At 40.9% G+C, this 23,637-nt stretch overlaps 1 protein-coding gene across 1 annotated transcript in view; it reads right to left on the reverse strand.

The window, feature by feature from the left end:
• LOC139102497 (collagen alpha-5(IV) chain) overlaps positions 1-23,637 on the reverse strand; it is a 41,443-nt gene that overhangs the window by 2,482 nt on the left and 15,324 nt on the right. The window contains exons 2-23 of the mRNA XM_070656412.1: positions 18,907-19,092; positions 9,071-9,115; positions 8,626-8,847; positions 8,152-8,214; positions 6,179-6,418; positions 5,756-5,917; positions 5,470-5,596; positions 5,237-5,386; positions 4,968-5,144; positions 4,710-4,874; positions 4,277-4,626; positions 3,847-4,096; positions 3,463-3,656; positions 3,130-3,336; positions 2,903-3,008; positions 2,193-2,737; positions 1,791-1,989; positions 1,361-1,560; positions 1,182-1,281; positions 807-992; positions 394-686; positions 12-99 (exon numbers count right to left, since the gene is read on the reverse strand). Coding sequence (XP_070512513.1) covers positions 12-99; positions 394-686; positions 807-992; positions 1,182-1,281; positions 1,361-1,560; positions 1,791-1,989; positions 2,193-2,737; positions 2,903-3,008; positions 3,130-3,336; positions 3,463-3,656; positions 3,847-4,096; positions 4,277-4,626; positions 4,710-4,874; positions 4,968-5,144; positions 5,237-5,386; positions 5,470-5,596; positions 5,756-5,917; positions 6,179-6,418; positions 8,152-8,214; positions 8,626-8,847; positions 9,071-9,115; positions 18,907-19,092 — 4,255 coding nt within the window. The remainder of the gene's footprint in view (positions 1-11; positions 100-393; positions 687-806; positions 993-1,181; positions 1,282-1,360; positions 1,561-1,790; positions 1,990-2,192; positions 2,738-2,902; positions 3,009-3,129; positions 3,337-3,462; positions 3,657-3,846; positions 4,097-4,276; positions 4,627-4,709; positions 4,875-4,967; positions 5,145-5,236; positions 5,387-5,469; positions 5,597-5,755; positions 5,918-6,178; positions 6,419-8,151; positions 8,215-8,625; positions 8,848-9,070; positions 9,116-18,906; positions 19,093-23,637) is intronic.

Raw genomic sequence — 23,637 nt, forward strand, 5'->3', positions numbered from 1 at the left:
TCATAAAATACCTGGTAATCCGGGAACTCCTACATCACCGGGAAGTCCTCGCCTCGGGAATGGAGGGAAAGGATTTAAACCAGGGTCTCCTTTCGGCCCCTATTGTATACAAAGTATATTTAAAATAACATTTATTCGTTTTATCTTTGTTTTTTAATTTTATAATTTTTATAATATATGTCAATTGATTCTCATTACTGACATATTATATTATATATATTATTTTATATATTTTAAATTTCTTATCCATCTAAATAGACGCATAATTAAATTGCTTTTTTTATTTCTTTGTAATTCAGAATTACAGTTAATATATATTTTAATAACATAAAAGATAACATGCGTAAATAAGTAAAAAGTATTGTAAATTAAATTATAAATTGAGTATCTCACCTGTGGCCCAGAAGGACCAGGTATTCCAGGCAAGCCAGATTCGCCGATATCTCCCCTTTCTCCTTTTGGTCCTGGTAATCCATCAAAGCCAGGTAGACCAGAATCACCTTGCATTCCCTTCGGTCCGATTCGACCGTCGATTCCAGGCCATCCAGGTTCACCGGATTGCCCTTTTGTACTACCCGCAGCTATTCCTGGTTCTCCACGGTAACCTTTCGGTCCAGGTGTTCCGGGGAAGCCTTGCAATCCTTCTAAACCCGGCATACCCGGGAAGCCAACGAATCCTCGCAGACCTAATCACGATGTATAATTATAACATTAATTAACGTCTTTTAAAATTATATTATTGCTTAAATTAAAATTATATTATTGCTTAAATTAAATAATAAAAAAAATTTATTAATAATTCTTACCTGGTTCTCCGACCATTCCTTTAGGACCACGAAGACTGTGGCCTATATCACCGCTAATTCCTTTAGGTCCGTTTGGCCCATATTCGCCAGGCGCTCCTTTTTGTCCAGGAATCCCGGGGATTCCAGGCGTCCCATCGAGACCAGGGCGACCAGGCTCGCCAGGTTCAGGAAACTCACCAGGAAGTCCTATGATAAACGAATAAAAATTTAAAATAAATTAATAAATATCAAATTTTAAACATTCAGAACAAAATAAAAAATATACACAGGGTGTTTGATTTTAATTTCAAACTATCGCTAAAAAAAATTAATATATATTAGTATGAACAAATTAATCAAGAGAATATGCCGGTAATTTTTAACGTATTTTTATACCTGGAGCTCCACGAGGTCCTTGGTCACCTTTTAAACCAGGAAAACCGGGTAATCCTTCGAAACCGTCTGGACCTGGATATCCTCTATCTCCAATTAAACCCTGTAATAAATTAATTTAATAGTTATTTTTTTATCAAGTTAAAGAATTGAAATATCCGATTTAAATGTTCTTCATTTACCTTACGGCCGGGTATGCCCATATATCCTGGTTCACCTTGTTGTCCTTTAATACCGGAGAAACCATCGTGGCCACGATTACCATACTCGCCCTTCTCCGCGAATGCGTAAGACGGTAACCCCGGTTCACCTACATAACCTTTCGGGCCAGGAGCACCCATAACACCCGGCCCTCCTCTTAGACCAGAGTCACCCGGCATTCCTAATGCAAAATGCATTGCAATTATTTGTAATTCATTAATAAAAAATTAATATATATTTTGAAGTAATATTTGAAGTGTATAATACTATAAAATATTAATAATTTAAGGTTATAAAATCGAAAAAAGGAATTCAACATCGATATAAAATATTAAAGTATAAAGATATATTTAATTAAATTAATAAAACATACATACTGATAATAACCATAATATAATATAATATATTTACCTGGTTTGCCCATTATACCCGGATCGCCATCGACACCAGGTTTTCCTTTCAAACCGTCAAATCCGGGCGGTCCAGATGGGCCTCTTTCACCTTTCACACCGTGTCTACCAGATATTCCAGATGCGCCTGGTCTTCCTGGAAAGCCTTGCTCACCTCGTTCGCCTTTGAATCCATCAGGACCCATATCTCCAATTTCTCCCTATTAAATAAATTATAAAATTAAAATATTGATATACAGAGTGAATCTTAATAGATTAAAGTAAATCGTTACCGATCGAACGCTCCGATCAATAATGATTTATTTCTGTCAATTAAGATTAACCCTGTATTTGTTTTTTAAATATTTTAAGAATAAATATTGTATTAAAAAAATTTTTTTCAAGAAAATAAAAATGTACTTACCTTTGGCCCGGGAATTCCATTATATCCGTCAAAACCAAGATCACCTTTCTCTCCTGGCAAGCCGTTGAAGCCGTCTTTGCCTTCTCCCGGCTCTCCTGGTAAACCCGGCCGTCCGTCAAATCCAGCTAGACCAGGTGGTCCAATTTCTCCCATAAAACCTGGCTCGCCCACTTCACCTTGAGGTCCGCTAAACGAATTTTCACCAGGCGGCCCCGGGAAGCCTTCGTAACCAGGATCTCCAGGGAGACCTTTTAATCCAGGTGGTCCTGTGACTCCTGGTAAACCAGGGATTCCCGCGTCTCCTATCTCTCCTTTAGGACCGACTGCTCCGTCTATACCGTCGAAACCAGGCCAACCTCGAGGTCCTGAGTCGCCACTTTCGCCGACTTCTCCTTTTTCTCCTGGAGCACCTGGAAGACCTTGCAAACCATGCATTCCTTGGTATCCTTGAGGCCCTATATCGCCATCGTCACCACGTCGTCCGATAAATCCGATTTCTCCTTTCAAGCCCTTCATTCCGTCGAAACCGAAAGGTCCGTCAGGGCCTAAAAATAGATTAATTTTTTTTTAAATTATTTTAAGATACATATTAAAGTTAAATATTATAACGTATAAATATAATAATTATAAATATAATTTATAAATATAAAAATTATAAATATAAATAAAATAATTTAATTTTTAATAAATCAATTATTAATTTTTTATACCGCGAGTTCCAACATCTCCGATTCTTCCGGGCAATCCAGTCTGGCCAGGTATTCCCGGGAATCCACGATCACCTTGTACACTGTCTCCACGTTGACCTTTGGCTCCCTAAACTCACCAAATTGATTGCTTTAATATAAATCGTTCACAGATAATTAAAAAAAATTATTTTTATAAATGTTAATTAATTCAAAGCAATCTTGAGAAAATTAAATGTGAATATACTCACTTGAAGTCCTGGCAATCCTTCGAAACCAGGCGCTCCCTTACCACCTTTAGTACCCTTCACTCCATCTTCTCCCGGTCGGCCTGGAAATCCTTGTAGACCAGAATCACCGAATTCACCTTTTGAACCGTGCGATCCACGTTCTCCAATTTCGCCATATGTTAAGTTTGTGCCTGGATCTCCTCGTTCTCCTTTGTTGCCGACCCGGCCCTATAGAAAGCAATTATATGTATCAATTTCCTTAAATAAATTAGAATTTAATGATTAACATAATAATTAACACCAATGATTATTAATATACATTTAATTAAATTTATTTGTCACCAGTTTACTTACCGGAAAACCTACGGGTCCCTGAGATCCTGGTGAGCCAGGCGTACCTCGAGGGCCTTGATCTCCTGGCATTCCGGGGTATCCTTTCAATCCAATAGAACCTTGAAGTGAAAGTCCTGGAGAACCTTGTTCGCCGGGGAAACCTGGAAGACCTTCGTCACCGGGACGTCCTTCGAAACCTTTCGCACCAGTCTCGCCTACGAAAATAACGAAATTAATTAATTTTATTTTTAAATACTTAATTTCTCTGCAATCAAAATATAAAATTTTATATTTCTGCTAATTACATTTAGAAAAATGTATAATTAATGTATAATAATTATAACTTGCATAATTAATTTAATATATTCACAATATTATATTTAAGAAGTTTTTAAGTTGACGTACCGGGAGATCCTACAGGACCTTTGAAGCCTTTATCGCCTTGTACATCGATAGTGAAATCTGCGGTTGGACCAGGTTCTCCTTTTTTACCTCTATCTCCTTGAATTCCTTTGATTCCCGGGCTTCCGGGCAATCCCGGATCTCCACGCAAAAACTCAATTGGTATCGTAGTATTTTCACCTTTTTCGCCAGGAATGCCATTCCATCCTGGTAAACCGTCTCGTCCCGGCAGTCCAGGAAGACCATGTTCACCCTATAGATTAAAAAATATTTAAATTAAAAGACAAAGTTAAATTAACAAAAATAAAAGATGATAATTAAGCAGCTACAAAAGTGCAATTAAAAAATATTTTAATTAATTAAATAATTCGATAAAATACTCAATAAATTTTATTATATAAAAATAATTATATTTAAAAAATGTAAAGAGTACTTTATCTCCTTTCGGACCCGGTACGCCTGTGTCACCAATGAGTCCCGGTTGTCCTCGCGGGCCTCTAATTCCTTCGGGACCAGGTAAGCCTTTTTCGCCAAAATCACCAGGCGGACTGTTAACTTTCTCGCCTGTTGGAAAGAATATTCTTCCGTGTTCTCCTTTAGGACCTTGAGGTCCCGCGATGCCCGGTCTTCCGCTATCTCCCTCAATCCCCGCCGGTCCTTGCGGCCCTCGATTTCCTTGTATTCCCTTGTATCCACGTGGACCAGGTAAGCCAGGGAATCCTGAAGCTCCAGGATATCCGTCTAAACCAGATTCACCCCTTTCTCCTTTTTCCCCGGGCAGTCCTGTACAATAATTAAAAATTAAAATAGATATTTTGATTTATCACTTATTTAATTAAGCAGATTTTATTGTAATTAATTTTTACCTGGACTACATACACCACAGTCGTCTCCATGAATACCCTTGTCACCTTTAGGACCGGAAAAACCAGGCCAACCGTCAGGACCAGCGATACCAGGATTTCCAGGCAAACCTCGTTCTCCCGTCGGCCCACGAATTCTAATTCCTTTTCCAGGAAAACCTTTCTCTCCTATTTAATAAATATAATTTTGTATAAAGTGTAATAGAGATAAATTTAATAGCTGTAGAATATTAATAATTTTTCGAGCAATTTTTATTTTACCAGGAGGACCGGGATCACCGCGATCGCCAGGAGGGCCTGGAAATCCCGGAAGACCTGAAAAACCGTCTAGCCCTGGCGGTCCAGTTATCGTTATTCCCGGAAATCCTTTGGCTCCCAAACCTCCAGGTAGACCAGGTAATCCAGATGGTCCTTGCGGTCCCATAGTTCCTGGCAAGCCTAAAATAATTTGTAAATTTACAATTATTATTTATTTCGTTCAATATGAGATAATTAATTAAAAATATAAATGTACATGGATATAAATGTACCATCATCTCCTTGCTCTCCTTTTATGGACGAGCCTTTTATTCCCGCTTGACCGGGAATGCCCGAAGGTCCTGGTGGACCCGGTGGTCCTATAAAACCGACTTTTCCTGGCAGACCTGGTGTTCCTGACTCACCCGCTTCACCAGGAGGACCTGTAAAAGAATATTAACTATTAATTCAGAAAATATTAATTATACATTTTTTTCCAATTAAAAATATAATAATATATATTCACCAAGATCTCCTTGAATCCCGATATTTCCAGCGATTATCTCATCAAGTTCCGGAATATACAGCCCAGGTTCTCCTTCGGCTCCTTGTCTACCAGGAGGACCACGATTTCCTTCTTCTCCCGATTCTCCCTTTATGGCAAAATTAAATAATACATTTTATATGATTACCTACAGGTCTTTGAATATTAATTAATTCAATTTTTGTTTATTGAAATTATAACAATCACTAATAATTATAAAGTTTAATAATGCTTTTCAAAATTATCGAACGTATATTATTTCATTTACATCAAGACCATCCGGACCGGGCATCCCCGCGAAACCTGGAGCTCCTTTCTCACCCTTCTCGCCCGCTGGGCCTGGAGGACCCTCGACACCCTGTTTACCTCTCGGTCCATCGCCGCCTTGTTCACCTTTCACTCCTTTGATACCCAAAAAACCTGGTCGACCCTAAATTAAAATTACGTTCTATTTAAATGTTACAATATTTAATTAAAACACATTCAACAAAAATATTTAATATGATAAAAAGTTATACGTATATTATACATTATATATAATTTATAATACGGCAAACATAATTTCCGATTTTTTTTTCAACCTTTTGGTAACGTAATTCTTCACAGAATATTAATTAAAAAATGTATCTACTGCGGCTACTAGTAATTAACTTTTAAAATTTATTCTCGCTATTTAATATAACATAATTACTTGTGGACCCTTGGCGCCCATCTCTCCCTTACGACCACGATCGCCATAGATACCCCTCATGCCTTTCGGCCCCGGCGGTCCTTTGACGACTGTCGCATTTTCCCTCTTAAATTCGCTTTCTTTAGCTGGCGGTCCAGGCTCTCCTCTATCTCCCTGTTCACCAAATTGACCAGCAACACCATACACGGTGTCACCGCGATCACCTTGCATACCTCGCAAGCCAGAATTACCTGGCCAACCCTAAAAAAAAATACAGACATTTAAGCTTCATCGTTCAATCGATATATATTATTTATTTGCTTATTAACATGTAATTATAATATTATTAATTTAAAAACGGCCAATTATGTTTAAATATAAATGGTTCTCTTTTCCTCTCGAGTTGCTGTTTCGAAATGGTTGGAAATTACCAGTTTCTCGTTTAACTAATTAAGCTTAAATTCGTCAAGAGACTCGTAGTCGAACGATCATGCGTGATGCCCTCGAGACACCCGGTGTACCTTGATGTACTTCTGCCTATATGCCTGGGTACGTATCACGTTGAAGTTACATCTAGCGTGGCAGAGCGTAAGTGCATGTATTATGAGTCCATTATAATGCTAATTTAAGTGCACGTCCCGGTCCATCCCTGTTTATTTTTACTGCGAGCGAAATGGAGCTACTAGGCACGAACTTTGCAAGACTATACTTTAATCGAGGCAAAGTATTGCATTTGCTTTTATTAACGTGACAGTCGATTAGATCTGTTAGAATATTTCCATTACCATTACGAGCAAAAGAATGAGATGTAAAAAATAAAAATTAAAACATTAAAGATTATAATCAAATAAATAAATTTCTAAAAAGAAATTCTTTTCTTTGCCACGTGATAAGTTTTTATTAAATAAAACAGCGAGTTATATCGTTATGTCGGAATTAGCATTGGATCTTCTACCTCGAAGTAAGACGAAAATTCGTTAACGCAATTTGCCGAAACAATCATCGACCTGCCCGTCGTCCGTAAGACGTTACTTCGGAGTTTGTCCCGTCGTTGTTAAAAAAATCATCCGTGTAATTGTACAGCGCGCACGATTAATGCATCGTCGATGAAGGGACCGGTTTTTGGTAGCCGATTGTCTCTCTTAACGGCGCGAAACGACGTAGCCGACTTTTGCCGTGAGCCAAGAAGGTGAACTCGGGTTTCTCGAAAGCTGTTGCTCGCTCGTGTAAAATCTTCCCTCCGTCATCTCGCGCGAGGAGACGGCTTTTGCACTATCAGCGGTAGTCGCGTCAGCAGATAGCAGTTGACGACGATCGCGACGCTTCGAGTTTCAACGCTTCGTATTTAGTGACGAAGTTATTCGTTCTCGTTAAACAATACCTCGTTTTCTTTTTTTTTTTTTTCTTCCACCGGCCCTTGAAGAGAACTTTCCACCGTGTCTCGGAATTAAAATGTAAAATTTATAATTATTTCCCTTTTTTTTCTTTTTTTTTCGGCGCAATTATTTCGATCGGCACCGCGCATTTTCGCCCGTGGTCCCCAGCGTGCGTTCGCGCTCGTGTTCGGAGGTGACTTTTAATTCGACGGCGTAAAAGGATTCCTCGGAGCGGTGCTTATCGCGCGGTGTCACGACGCGCGCGGAATTCTTTCGGATTCTTTCCGCTTCTTCGCCTCCTCCTTTACCCAGGGCACCCGGTTAAATATTGCCGGGGAATACTCCGGGACCCGGCGCACGATATTTCATGCGAGCAGGTGGCGTTTCGCAAAAAGGAACGAAAACCGTCCCAAGAGTCGGACTCTCGAACTCGTCTTCCTCCTCCTCGTTCCCCAACCTCCGTTTCCTTTTTTTTTTTTCTTCCTTTTCGGCTCTCTCTTCGGGGACCTGCCTAAACGCTCGCGCCGAGAGTTCACCAGCCCTCGATAGCCGATCGACCGGTGTTACGGTATTTTAAACAACCGTGGGATACACGAGCGCGCTTCTGTTATTACTTACAAAGTCGCCTGTCTGTCCTGGATACCCCGTATCACCGATGAATCCCTTCTGTCCTTGATAGCCCTGGAAAGCGCGATCACATCTTAGAACGGGCCATGATCTCAACATGGATTTAAGTCTGAATTAATTCGTTATAATTGCAAGAAATAGAAACCTACGTCGCGCATTATATTCCACGTGACGTAACACCGTAAAAAGATCAATATCAATTTCCCTTACTATAAATTCTCTAACGCGAATGTAGGTCGAGCGGTAACAGTGTGTTATACTTTAATTTATAAATCGACTTCGTATACGAAAATTCGCGTGAATCGAAATAGAGCGCGTTGTTAATTCGGGATTCAATTATCAAGCAGTGACTAAAAATAATTGCGTCGCGTAATTAACGTATTAAAATTTCTTTACCGTAATCTAATGTATTGCTATTTTGAACTTTGTTGAACAGCGCGTATTTCCGTGATAGATTATTCTTACCTCGAGTCCGTCGATACCAGGGTCTCCGCGAATACCTTTGGTACCCTTCGAGTTGATACCTCCGTCGCCTGGTTCCCCGGGAAAGCCGTATTCGCCTAGTTGTCCTGGTGGACCACGGGCTCCGTAAACTCCGGGTATACCCGGTGCACCAGCGCGACCGTCGGTTCCGTTACACCCGTCGAGTCCATCCGGACCCATCACGCCAGGTAGGCCGGGATTGCCCTAAGGAAGACTTGCTACAATCCCTCTGAATAATTCTTTTGCACTCAGAGACGTAATAAGAGCGAAGCATGCTATTTAAATTCAACCGGAAGGTTCATTAATTCAACTTGAAATTACGAGGATGGAAGATAACACTCCATTTTTTTTTTTTTAGTGTACTTTGATTTTATTTTATTTTATTTTTTTTTTCTTTGAATGGCAATGAAACAGTTAATATACGTACGGAGAGTCCTGGAGCTCCCACAAATCCTTGTATACCGACATCGCCCTAAACAGAAAAGATAGAATATAATGTACAATTTTTTACATTCTCCTCCAACCATTAGAACGTATGTGCACGTCGTTGAAATAAGATTATTCCACAAAGATTCAATAAAATTTTAATGTCGATTTCTTTTTATTTTACGTACATATGTAAAACGTTTTCCTTTCGTAATTGAAAGTATCGAACCACTTGCCGAGTGTCTTTCATAATCAATCTCTATTATCTCTATTATTTCCGCGCTCGATTACAATTAATTTGGCCGTCACCGCACTCAAGTACAAGTAACGAGTGACGTTGTCGCAATTGCGGATATAATTGCGTCGCATCCTTGATTCGGAGGGAGGCCGTACGAGTCGCGTAGCTGCAATTAGACGAACGTGACTCGCAGCTAAGTATCGGTATCGTACGTAGAGAATGCGTACACAAAATATGTACGTATGCAAGTGCAAAACCACATGAGAGCATCGCCGCCGACCATCCACCGCGCTCAATTCGAGCCGGTTAAAGGGCGGCGGTACATACATCTGGCCACGTTCTCGGCTAATTAACGATGCGTCAAGGCATTTTCTCTTCATCATATGCACAGCCCGACGTGCATTTCTCATCTCGCAACGTCCAACGTAAACATGCCTCGCATTAGAGAAATACGCGCTGGCGAAACTTTGACGTCCGGCTGAAATCTACTCACGTTTATCATTTATTGATCTCGTAAAATTAATTCCTCGCTGCGATTTTTATATTTATATATTTTCTTTTTCCTCTAAATATTATAATTGTAAATTAAATTTATGTAAAGTAACTCACTGCGAGGTAATAATTTAATTTGACTTTTATATAATTCTTTTTTTTTTAACAAAAAATCGATGACGAGAGCGAAACTTGTATTCGTCTTTGTACATTAAGGAAAAGTTTTAGAATACTTTTGTTAATTTTTATTAGATATAAGCTTGTAATGAACGCTAAAGAACACATGGATTTTACAACTTTTTTACCGGCTTTTACGCGGTGCATTACGTTGAACATCTCGCGCGAATGGTACATGCGGTTGCAGCCATTACTTGTCCTCTTTGAGTTTTAGCGTGTTTGCCGCATTCGTCGAGAATGAGTTTCAGAATTTATGAGAATCTCTTTACAAGGATGCCATTGTATTCGTCGCGAATGTCCGATGCTTTGGACGAGAGATCATAGAGAAAAAGTTCGTCAAAGGAAGCACCGTTAGAAAAGCTTCGTGCTTTATATGAGGCAGAAAAAGCGCATCAAGCTTTAATACTTGCATATTATCGTTTAATGACAAAATAAAATTAGATCTACGTCACGTTGCAATAACATAATCTTCTGTTTTTTTTTTCTTTTCCTTTTTTTTTCTTTCTTAAGTTTTGTCGGCGTCGACATCTTTCGCTTTTTAGAAACTTATCGTTAAACGACACCGCTTATCGCTATTAAGCGTGTAATAATAATCTATCAGTTATTCGATTAAAGTATTAATAAAATAAAATGTTTATTATCGCGAGACAATATGTTCGTTGGTGGACAATGTTACTAACGAGCGCTGTGAAATTATATTCGTGGGTTATAAGTTCGTAGATTACATTTATAAGAATGCAGCGGTACCAGTAGTGGCTGCAGCGCAGTACGAAATTTTATACTGCGATTTTATATCCGGCGCCAATGCGCTTATCACGCATAAACGTCTACGCATAAATGCGTATTATATATAAATGCGTAACTTGCGTTCAAAACGGCAGTCGTTATCAGCTGACCTCTTGCGTAAGACGTAAGAAATGTTATACCGATTATGGAACTTAATAACAGCCCGTGATCGGCGTTAAAAGAGTTGCACAGCTTCTTCTTTTTTTTTTTTCTTGCGACGTCGATGTCTATATTATAAAACTAACGATGTTTTGCGCGTCGTAAGAGTATACTCTGTAATATAAGTCGACGTGATAAAAGTAACGACAAAATGTATTTCAACTACAGCTATTTTCGTTTTATGAAAGTAAACCAGTGGCGAATTATGTAATATGTTGTTAGCGGGAATAAAGATTGGGATGAGCGCGGAGAAAATCTCGTTTTGTCGCATGTATCGAAAATTTCATGAAAAAAAAAAATCCAACGTCGATAACACATTCATAAGTCAATATCGCTACGTCGGGGGAACAAGTATTTTTCATGGCGGTGGAAGATGCCATTTATGGACATGTCCGACACAAAATTGGTACTGGATGCCTTTTAAAGGCTGGTATTGATTGAGTAGCTGTTGCATGGTGTGAAGGAAAAGGGAAACCAGCTGTAACGCGGTCGAATCAGACGCACCGCATTTGTAAACGGTATGCAAGATGTGAAATGCTCAGGTTTCCACTCTCTCTATCTTCTTTTTTTCTCAAAGAAAAGATGAAGTCATAACAAAGTTACTATTCTCCATTAGAAATCATGCATTTTAAATTAAAAAATAAATTATTAATAATAAGTTTGTGTTTGCTCAATTAAATTCATACTAAAAGACGTTTTATTTTATCAGCGAGTTCCCTTTATTTCATTATTAAAATTTATATCTCTTATAGGGAAACCTTTCGATGAAAATTAATTCAGTGACAAAATTATATAGTGGAAGTTATATTTCGATTATTTCGAAAGCCGAAACTTTCGAACGGTCGGTGAGATAAAGCGCGAAAGGAGGTCAGGAGGAGCGCGAGAAGATAGAGGGAAAGATGGAGGAACGGATACCGCGTCACAGGAGATGTTGCACGTGCTAGAATATACACTGCAGAAATTTTGACGAGGAAGAACGGCAGAAAGAGAGAGCGGATATCTGGATATGAGATCACGCGGATATCCGGTTTCGAGAGCGAGTTGGGTTCACGGGGCGACTTGTCAATGGGAAGTGCGTTATCAGCGAGCGCGCGTGACATTTCCCCATCCTCCCTTTTTCAGTTCTCAACTTCCAGCTTTTGTCTCGCTTGATCTGTGACGGTCTCGTCGCGGGGACCTGATTTTTTAACGAACGCGAAAGTCCCGGGAAGTGGGTCGCGAAGATTAACTTAGAGTCCCGTCACGAAGAAAGAAAGAGACGTATGCTGTATCGTAATTTTACTTATTAAAAACGTTACCGAGTAAAATATTTGATTTTTCTTTTTTTTTCTTTTTTTTTTTATCTTTTTTATTTTGTTTTAATTGGAACGGATCTCCCGCGGGATTAATCGCGGCAATTTGTTTGAACGACGAACTCGGAGATTCGAGGAGCGGAGAGATCTCGATATAATTGGATGAATTATTTACTACTGCACGTAGGGTGCTCCGGAAATTTTAAAAATATTGTATACGTTTCGGAAGACATTTCAGGGGAAAGTTGTCTGAGGAAAATATATTTTTGCGGCACATCTCGAATTTTTGACGCGGAAATAATTTCGCGATGCGTAAGATGGCAAATGAGGTCCGATGCTCCCTCAATGGCAGGCCGGAAACGCGCTTCACCCCCGCATTTTGTGATATCAGGAAGAGGCAAGGAACGCGTAGGACTGCAACGCATGTATCCGTTTTGTGGCCGCTATCGGCGCACGGTGTCCCTTATCAGTACGTAAAGTGCATCGGCGACGAACTCGCAATGAATGGGACACGAAAGCGAGGGAGAAGAGACGAAATTGATCGTCGATGGTCGTCTATTGAGTTCGTTCTTAAAAAATTGCTCGAGCTGTATAAGAATACAGCTCTTAAAATCTGAATACACTTAACATAGAATGTAAAATGTTACGTTACTATAAAAAATTAATGCATTGTGTGAGAAATCATTATTATTACTTAACAAGTGAACACATGTTTGAATTGAGCACAATTAAAACGCGACAGAAAAATTTTGCAGATTTAAAAAGCTGAACAAGACCTCGGGATAAGCGCAGACTGGTTACTTTTTATTATTTTTTTAAACTTGCAAAACGGAAGATGATTATAAAATTAAAGGAAGAACATTTCTTGTAAAGTTTGCACGAGACGCCGCTTCGTTTGGGCCGGGACATCGATTACGATAATGAACGCTTCGTGCGGGGATTATAAAAGCTTAATTTTTAAGTATCTCGAAAACTTTATGTTACGTAATTTCAAGCTAGTTTGCAGTTTACGAGGAACCTTTTATTTAGGATGCTGCGAACTGCGAAGTAAACTTTACGCCGGCAACTCGACAAAGAGTTATTATTGCCAAACGCATAGAAAAAGGTGTCGTATCGTGCATTCTATCTAACACTAATATATGCAAATATCCGTCGGAAAATTGTAAAGAGGATATTTTATTTCCTGTGGTAATAAAATTTTCAGAGGAAAAAAAAAAAAAAAAAAAAAAATCGACCGTAATACGTTTATATCCCGAGCAAGCTCGGGATGTGCTGTATCTTTTACGAGGCGGTGAACCGAGTTTCTCGTCGGAAAATTGTTACGGCCATCCAGTATTCCAGCGTGGCGTCAAGAGACTGGCGCGTCAGTGTTAGCAGCTTCCACCGAGAAGGCGAATCCACGATTACGGTCCGGCGCGGCGCAGAGAGTCTCGGCGTCGAGGCAGAGATTTTTTTTATCAGCGCTTAGATACCCTACTTTTCCGAGCGCGACAAAACAAAACGGGGGCCACACGCGCCGATTCCCGATCGCGTATTCTCTTTCATCGCGTAGGCGGTCGGGTCCTCCCCCTTTTCTTTTTTTTTTCTCTTTTTTTTTCGGTTGAAATTTTCTTCGCTCTTTCGCTCTTTCATCTGTCGCGTGCACCCCTCTCATCTCCCGCTTTCCGCGTCCCGCCATCGCCGTTCGTTTTAATTAGAACGGTGCCACATCGCTTGTTTTAACGGGCTTTTGAGAGGGAAAGCGGAAAAGGGCGGTGAAAAATCTCGGGGACGGTTTTAGACGCCGGGGAGAATGTGAAAATGAAAGTGTGCTCTAAAATTGCCGCTCTAAAAGCTCGCGAGGGTCCTCGCCTGATAGGCCCCGGTCGCGCGATTATTGCGCTTTCTGACTCGTCGGTGTGTTTTAACAATCTGTCCACTCGGCCTCGCCGCGGAGGACCAGCGTCCTTTTCATTTCCCTCGGGTAACGCGAAAGAGAAAAGCGATCTTCTTGTACGCGTGCCACCGTCTTCCAGTTGATTTTACACGGCGAAACAAAAGGATTTAAATAGAACGTAACCCCTCGCAGTCAGTTGAATGCTGCTGCGAGCGATGGAAGCTTGTCTTCGAGCGCGTCAATTTGTATCAATCCTGAGCAACGAGATGACGGATGACAGGAGGGGGAGGGAGGGAGGTCCGTGCTGAGTATCTCGCACGTGGGTACCCGTAATACGTAATATCTGGGTAATCGTTACGTAGATAGGGATCAATGCCAAAGCAACGCGCGGGATTCCAGCAATTTGTCATTAACGCCTACGTCTGGAGGCAGCCGCCGGGCCGAATCGTTAACCCGAAGCGGCAGAATTGTGCCATTCCCACTACACCCGCGGTAATTTTCGAGCGCGCGGCCTGATGCGAGCGCGGCTCGGAGAAGCCGAGCCATCACCCTTGGTCCAGAAAGGTTCGTGACGTCAACTTCGGTCCCGACGCTCGTTTTACGAGTGACACCGTATAAGCCGGCGGAGCACCGGTGCCGACTGACCTCCTCCTCCTCCTCCCCCCCGTCGTAAATTTCGACTGGTCGTTTAATGCTCGCACGACGATACGCACACGGTGTATGAATTCACGTCCCTCGATCGCGGCGGAGTGAATCGCGAATGAAATCGGCGGAAGACTTACGGACGTAGGGATCGACACGATGAATTTTTGTTACAGGAGTTATTTGAAACCCCTTCAATCTTCCTTCGCAAGATATTTTTTTTTTAATCCCTTCGTTACGACATAATTTTATCCTCTCGCGTTCTCGTTCTCGTTCTCGCCGAGACAATTTAGGAGCTAAGATACAGTCGCCACGAGCTCGGGCTCGTCTTGGGGCAACTCAACCCGAAACTCCCTGATCGCACGTACGATCTCGAACTGCAATCTCTTTAAACCTACGGGGATTCCCGTCTAATCCCCGAGTCCATCAATGTCCTCGTTCCGCGACAAAGTGGCTTAAAAGACGAGCAGATCCCGGTATAGGCGGGGGCATTAAAAATCTCAGGGGGTCCGATAAATCCGAAGACGCCGGGAAAAGGAAGAGAAAGAAGTGCTTCTTCTTCTTTTTTCTTTCTTTTTTTTTTGTCGCTTCAAACGAAAATTAACGGGGACTTTGTAAATCAACTTGACAGTGGCGTGGCAGCGAACTCGACGGTACAAGAGATCGCACTGATGCGTGCGGCTGCAACTCTCTTCTTTTGGCCGGCCAGAAAGGGCCGTGACGTCATTTTCTCCTGAAGAGGCGAGAGACTCGTCTGATGTAATCCGTGGGTACGTACACGACGAGGCGTGAAAAAAAGGAGTAACGAGGAAGCGGCAGGGAAGCCTGCCCCGCCGCAACGTAAGAAAGGAGAAAAAGAAGATGATGATGAAGGGGTAAACGCGTTCCCAAATCGACGGCCGTTCATTACAGCGACAGAATGCGTGATTCGTCATGCTTCGCGCCTTTTAAATGGCCTCCTTGCGCCGCCCGAGCGATAAGCTCGTTCGCCGCTCTCTTCTCATGCGAACTCTGACGACCTGATTCCTACTGTTTCCACGGACCATCCTTTGCCCGCTTGCCGAAGTACGCGAACGAAAAAGATAGTCGACAATTCGGAAGAGCAGTTAAAAAAAATTATTTCTAAACGAAAAGAATTACGTTTCTTCCATCGAAGAAAATAATTGTAAAGCTATGGTATAGCTTTAGTTCGTTGTCTAATTTCCAAGTCTTCTCACGTGCGAGCGATTGTATAATTAAAACGTTTCTCGTGGAGAGTCACGTCGAAGTGTGCGGAATTTGAATTTTCGTAGTCCTCGCGAAGATAATTAGGCCTCACCGATCAAGGATGCAAGACGTTATCGACACGCGCCGCGGTCAAACGATCGATGTAACGTAATTAGCGAGTGATGCACGCCGCAAATGAGAATCCGCGACACGCTACGCGCCACTGTAATTGGCGAATTGTGGCACACGTGGCAATACGACGATCCATCTCCGGTAATAACCAGGAATTTTCGTTCTCCCGTAATTTGGATTTACGACGAAGGAGGAGGGCCACTCTCCGTCCGACCGAATCGGTTTTGCCGAAAGTAAACTGTTCGGCGTGCGACTAAAAAGAGCCAGATACGCGAGGCGACTCTTCCAAGTGTCGGCATTTTTTTTCCCGGTGTTCTTTTTCTTTTTTTTTCCTCTCGAAATTTAACCGAACGATTACGAAATCCACGCCTACAATAGTAAATAAGCTGCGCCGTAGGAAGTCTGATATTAACGTAAAGCCGAATGAATGTATAAGTAATTTGCAAGGTGCGCGTGCACGTGCAAGATGTCAAATTGTAATCGTCATGTAAAGCATTTAATTTAAACTTTCAGTTATGAAGATTGACGCGCCGTCCTATTTCGCAGTCCGCACGCGAATGAATAATTTGCGCGATTAATAAGCACCGAGATGTGTCGACCGCGTTTGCACGCGCACCAACACTTTTTCTCGTATCGCGCGGCGGCGGCCAAGCGGCGTTTTATTTATTCGCGGCGTTTCGGTAATTGCAACGCTAAATTCTTGTTCCACAACCCCGTGAAACGGCGCAATGATAATACGATTTCGTGACGTAATTTTGGTATTTTAACGACATAGAAATTTCCGAAATCGTTAGCGATCAAATCAGTCGTTCGTTGTGGTATTTTAATAAAGTGCAAGACTATTAGCAGAGAGTAAAAGTTCTCCTTTTTAAATTTTTTAAATCGTTCTGTCCCTCGTGCAAATTAAAAAGTAGATTTTAAATAAAGAAACACTTGGCGAGTGTAAAAAATAAAATAATTGATTTAATTAATAAATATCCTAATACTTCTCGATTGTTTTTGAAATACGCTACCTACTGATTTTGCAGCAGAACCCCGCATTCCTAATTAAAATTCTAATTTCACGTTAATTAAGAGCTTAAATCAAACTTTAAACTAAGTTTAAATAAAGCTCCTGCATTATGACGCGGGTGTGACTTTGAAACTTTAAACGGCTGCAAAATTACATCAGAACCTCTTATATACGGCTTTACTGTTTTATATTAAAAAAAAAATTCCGGTTAAATTCAGATTAATCGAATATTTCTATCTGTCCGAATGATTTATGCGGAAGCGCGATGCGTGTTACCGAGTTGTGGAATATCTCGCTGGTGATTTGTGCGTGTCGTTTCGAGGTGCAGTAGCTTCGTCTCGACTCATATCGTGTTCAAATGGTGTCGCGCATCGATGCCGGTCGACGGATTGCGAAACGGCGGATTCGCAGCTTTGTTTAACGGCGACGTCCGTAGTGCGGGCGGGCATCGTGGGTGTTCGTCCGCTCGTAATTCCTCGTGCTCGCGATCTTTCCTCTTCCGCCGCATTTGGAAGCGTTCTGTTTCTGGTCGGTGACGCCACGGCGTTTCTTTCCTACCTCTCGTTTTTTCCTCGGTCTTTCTTTCTTTCTTTCTTTTTTTTTTTTCCTCTCTTCCTTCCCCCTTTCTCGTCTCGTTCGGAACATATGTCGCGTAGTGAACAATCCCGTTCGAATGGCGAATCGAGAATGCGGCGAGTGCGTTCTCGTCGGTTCCTCTTTTTTTCTTTTTTTTTTTTCAACCCCTTCGCTCACGACGACCCAATTACGAAGATACCTCGGTTTTTTTTCCGTCTCTTTGACGATCGCACACGTAGTTTCGAAGACGATCTTTGCCGCGATTGCGGCTCATGAATTTAGTGTCATTTTAGCATTCGCGATTTCGACGTAGAATGATAAATCAATAGATTCAGGGGAATAATTATATAATTTATTATTATTGATAATTTAGATTTTTTTAAATATGGGCGTACGCGTTAAAAATTTTGTTGTTGTATCTTTACGTAATTAATCGTAATGTAATTAAGGGAATCCTTTCTTGTGGATATAAATGTCGCTATAATTATCTCTAAAACCGAAATTACTTTATTAAAATCATTAGCAATGGTTATCGCGTTCGCGAACAAAATTCGCATCATGACGCGAACTTTAATTAAAACGCGAAACGGTTGCTTGTAAAGAAACTAATTACCGTTGTAATTGGTTTAACTGGCAGACCAACATGCATATGTGCAAGATATATAGATAGAATTATTGCACTAGAAGTATATATTTCGCAAGTAATTTTCATAAATTAATTAGAATTCGATACGTCGGCGCTGGCAAAGTTTCATGTATACAAATTTGTATCGCATAAATAATTATCTTACGTAACATTAACAAATATTTTGTGACAAATATTATTTTTTCTTTCCAACTTTTGGAAAGCTCGTGTAAATATATTTTATTGCAGATTATGGTGCTCTCCTTCGAAAAAAAAAGAAAAAAAAATCACACAATTTTTAGGAAAGGTTTTACGTAACGGTTGACTTAAACCTTCCGACGTGGAAATAGGTTCGAAATGAAACTGGTTTTATGTCAACACTTTCAGCAAATAGCTTCGTACCGCAAATTGAAGCTATATTTTCTCAATTTCACATTATCGAATTCATTCTGTTCGTCGTTAAGATTAAAAGACTCGCCGTCTCGCATTAGATATATCGTTACGTCATTACCGAAATTAAAATTCTATTTTATGTTTCGCAGAATTTTAAGACGTGCCACGTAATAATGGGAGGAATGCAATTAAAATATATGCCGAGTAATGGATTAAGTAAAGATTTCTTACCCGGTAGCCCTTCTCTCCGGTGGCTCCGTATTCTCCACCCGCCCCCTTTTCACCTTTGGGCCCGGGGGGTCCATCGGGTCCGATGTCACCAGGGAGCCCTTCCGTTCCTTGAGGTCCAGCTATCCCAGGATATCCCGACTGCCCTTTTATTCCTTTGCAATTGCATTTGTACGAGTCTTTGCAGATCTGTAACATACAAGCATTAGTTCTGTTAAGAGAATCCTTTGTAAAGAATTTGCCGCAGAGATGTATCCCTCTTGTCGAGATTGATTTCGTAGGTCTTATACAAGGATAAATGCTACTGGATTTCACCAATAAGCGGTTTAGCGTGTAAGCCGTGATCGAACTCGGGATTTATGAAGTTTTATTTATCCCGAAAACGCGAAATACGTTGGAAAACGGGGGAACTCTTGAAAGAGGTCCGGCCACGCGAAATTTAATATCTCTAATTTCACGCCCAGGAACGCCGCTTTATTAACATCGAGCGATAATTAGGCGACGCGCCGTGCACTAACAGACAAATAGTATAATAATTCTATAAAATTAAATTTATTTAGAATAATAAAACGAAATATATCCGAAGGACGGATCTCGTTGCGAGGGCTGCGATAAAAATTGATTAACAACGGTTTTGTTATATCGTTAAAAAAAAAAAAAAAAAAAATCAGAATCGAGGACGAGGAAGAGGATAGAGGAAGAGTAAATTGATTGCGACCAGTGGCGTAAGCTCGTGAGCGAAACTAATCGCGGCGGAAGTTCGAAATAACGAAATGCTAAGGACACTCCGCTTTTAATTCTATAAATTAATTGACGTGATAAAGCGGCGCGGCTGTTTCTTTTCCGCGATCCTCCGATATCCGCGTATATTAACGAACTGTTTTTCGGCGACATGAAATTAATAAGTCAGCCGAATTACTCGCATAATCCTGCTACGCCATTGTGCCACGAAGGCCGTGGTCTATTTGAATAACGTGGAAGAGAACGAAAACGGAATCGTGCTTCCACACATTTGCCTTGTAGATGAAAGTTCTGCTTATGTCAACGACGCACTCCAGGAACGAGCGGGCTCTCAAGGAACGCCGCCCGGGCATCGTTCCTCGTTATTCTTTTTCTCTTACACATTTTCCTGCTTATCTCGGGGCACATGCCTCATTTTAGTTCCGCAGCTTATGACACTTTATCGTTTGTCTCGAAACACGATGCGCAGCGGGGCGAATATTTCTTTTTTATAAGAGGATTGCATGCACGTTGAATAAAAAGCAATTAGGGAACGTACGCGCAAAACAGCTCAAAGGCTGTCTCCAATTCTTTTTAAAACGGGAAGTAGCAGAAGTTCTTTTTTTCTTTTTTTTTTTGCGAAACTTCAGGATTATTGCGAAAATTCTTTTGTTAGCAGGTAATGGGAAATTAAATAGTTTGGAATAATAAAAAAATTAATTAATTAAATAATAAAAAATTAAGAACGTTATTTACGACATAATGTTAATTTAAAGACATTCCCACATTGACAAAAATGCGTGTAATGTGACGAATAACAATTTCGAACTTTTTAAGCTCTAAAACCGGGTCTTATCTCAAGGTTGTTGTTACTTATGCAACGACATAACTGTTGCTGTATAATCTCAACGTTACTATTATGTTACCGCGGAGGATGGCGTCGTTCTATTTAAATACTGTAGAGAAAGAGGTCTTCGGGGAACGTAACTGTTTATCGCGTAAGAATATGAATAATATACATTCGCAGCGTTGTTCCCACTTGACGAAGCTCTCTACGTGCATGTATTATCTCGTAGCATCAACATTGTGCCGTCAGCAATAATTCATGCGATTGACTTAGATCCGTGAGACTCTGCTTAACTCAGCTTCTTTTTCTGATAGTCTCGGCACTCTCAACCAAGATAGCGACTCCGCGTTTTCTTCTCTTTCCAATTATTTTTCATCGACAAAAAAGGAAAAAAAAATTGCCCTAATAATATAAAAATACAGAATAAAGTTACAGCGTGTCGGCTAGTAAATCTTTTTCCTTCGGTTGGACAGTTCAATTGTTCGGTTATCTGGACGTGGACGAGAAACCGGTCGGTCGAGAGGTCCTCTCTTCCTCTTCAGCTTCACGGAGTTCCTCCGCGATGACGGTATCCGCGCGAGATGCGTCTTATGCATTCGATCGCGGTGACCTCGACGCATCGCGATATCCTACCAAATATGTAACGCACTCTCCTTGCCTCCTTCACGCGTCAGCGAGATGACATAACGAATACCAGCCTCGGCAAGGAAGAATCGCAGCTACTCGCCGTGACGTAATTTCGCGATTAAGCGCGCACGCACGAGAGGACGATCTGTCGGGAATTATGTTTCGTTAATGCGTTGTAGATTATAAACCTATCTCGAGTGGCTTCTTTGATTTAGCCAAATAGACGCGCTCGACTCGTTCCTGCTTGAATATCCGAAGGGCTAAACACCGTCCCTACCTCTTTAAGATACAATTTTTATCTTTATTCGAGATCTGTTTGGGAAAAGTTCTTTCTCCGCAAAAAATAGGTAAGCCAACGGTTTCTATTTTAAATCGATATTAGACTTTATTAGATAATTTTGTTTTAATTGGAAATTAAACTCGGGAAGAGTTTCAGAAATAATAACTTCCTCTGGTTATCGGAAAGAAATATTATTCAAGCGCATTCGGTACAAATAAAAAGAAGCAGCGCGTTTTAATAAAAGTGGCGCGGAGTAATGTTAATTTACCTAAGGTCAGATTAGTGTCAAATCATAGATTAGACTAGTGTCGTAATGGTCAAGGTTTCCATTGATATATTTTTCTACTTTATCAGAAAAGAGAACACTTGTACCGAAGCTACTCTCCTCTCTTTCGTTATCTGTCGCCGAACAGAAAAACACGATTCTAAAATTTGTCGTACTAATTGCAGACTACTACGGGTTGCATCACGCTGTATCTAATCAAGCCTGTGTCAACAAATCAAAGTGAATCTAGGGCTCTTGACGTAATTCGCTAAAAAAAAAAAAATCATATATTCACCGCACAAACATACGTATACATATTCCATATGGCGCACGGTTTCGTTTAAGAAACCGCCTGGCGTAATCGCTAAGAGACCGGCGCGGCGAGTTTAAGTGAAGTATAAGTACGTGAAGCCTCCCTGCTCTCTCGGTCTTCAAGTACACGTGTTGGAAAGAGTTAAGTGCGGTCCCGCGTAGCTAGCCGTTTTCGTCGAACAGCGGACGTTTACGCGAGCGGGCGGCTTCAAATATTTAGGCTCGCCTGGAGGTTCGTGAACCCCGATTCCAAATTTACACCGTTACGATCTCCTATTACATCGGGGCTCAATCCCGCGCCTCTGTCAAACGCTGGCTCGCCGGGGCAATCGATTATCCGCGGCTTTAATGAAAATTATTCTGGGAACCAGAGAGCCCAACTTGGAATCGCGGCTTCCACTTTATATATATAATATATGGCAATTTATTCATAGTATAAATTAACAAACATAATATAAATTCCAATTATATATATAACCGCAAAAAAAGAAAGTCAAAAATATATGTCTATTCTCTTCTTATAACTCGCCGATGTTGCCGAGAAGCGGATATGCGATAACTGCCGGCGACGCCGCGAAAGAGTAGAACAGGCAGTGTATAGTTTGGGCCTTTTGCTGTATCCGACGGCAGCCGAAGCGCTGGCTTCACACGGACGAGCTTCTGTATCTTTACGCGTGGAAGCCGCGATTCCAAGTTGGGCTCTTTGCTGGGAACCGCGAAGGCGATCGACGCTTGCTCGAAAGATTTTCCCTCGGACTTTATGACGTTAATAAATAACTCGCGAATAATGATCGCTGCCAATCGGCTAATTATATACAAAATTCGGTTTCTTAATTCTGCATTTTTTGTAAAATGCCGAATGGATAAATGGCGGCGGGTAAATTTTTATAAAGGCCAGGAAGTATTCGCGACGATAAAAGCCTTTTTATTCAGGACTATCCAGTACGTGCGTCCCGATGCCATTCACGATTAGTTGCGGATCGCCAACGCGACGCCCTCGCGATTGTACGTAGCGCCACGATAACGATAATGCACGCTTCGAACCTTAACTTCGCCGCAAAATGGTCTTGTAGGCTAATCGGTTTAAGTTCACCGGGGAATCAACAGGTGTATAGAACAAGACAAGAGAGATAGAAACGCAGATAAAGCAAAGAAGAAAGAGAGGCCGAAAGGGAGAATTAAATTAGTTGCTATTGACAATTATTTTTAGATAAGAATCTTTTTAGATAATTAATGATACTCGGTTTATTAAATCACGTAATTGATCCAAAATGGTAAAATGTCATGAGTGTCAAAAATTTAGAGCCCGTTCAATATACGTTTAAAATTATGTTTCTTTATATATATTTTTTTATTTTTGCTGTAAGGATAATATTCGATAAAAATTATGATATCACAAACATACAGAAGTTAATCACTGAGAATTAATACGAATCACGATTGGATCATTAAGTAATTATTCTGTTCGCAAGGGGAGCTAATTTTTTATCAGTTTTCGTGGCAGATTTATTACGCGAGTCGGACTGCCGGGTACGAAAAAGGCCTCTCGACGTGTACCTCGTGAGATAAGCGCGAAGATCGGTATAATTAAAACGAAACGCAGGACACGAAATTGTGGCGCGGCGGGTTCGGGACATTAAATTACGGTCACATTTGGCTACGTAATACTTCGCCGGGGCGAAT

Source organism: Cardiocondyla obscurior, linkage group LG05 (genome assembly GCF_019399895.1).
Source record: "Cardiocondyla obscurior isolate alpha-2009 linkage group LG05, Cobs3.1, whole genome shotgun sequence".
NCBI classification, from domain to species: Eukaryota; Metazoa; Arthropoda; class Insecta; order Hymenoptera; family Formicidae; genus Cardiocondyla; species Cardiocondyla obscurior.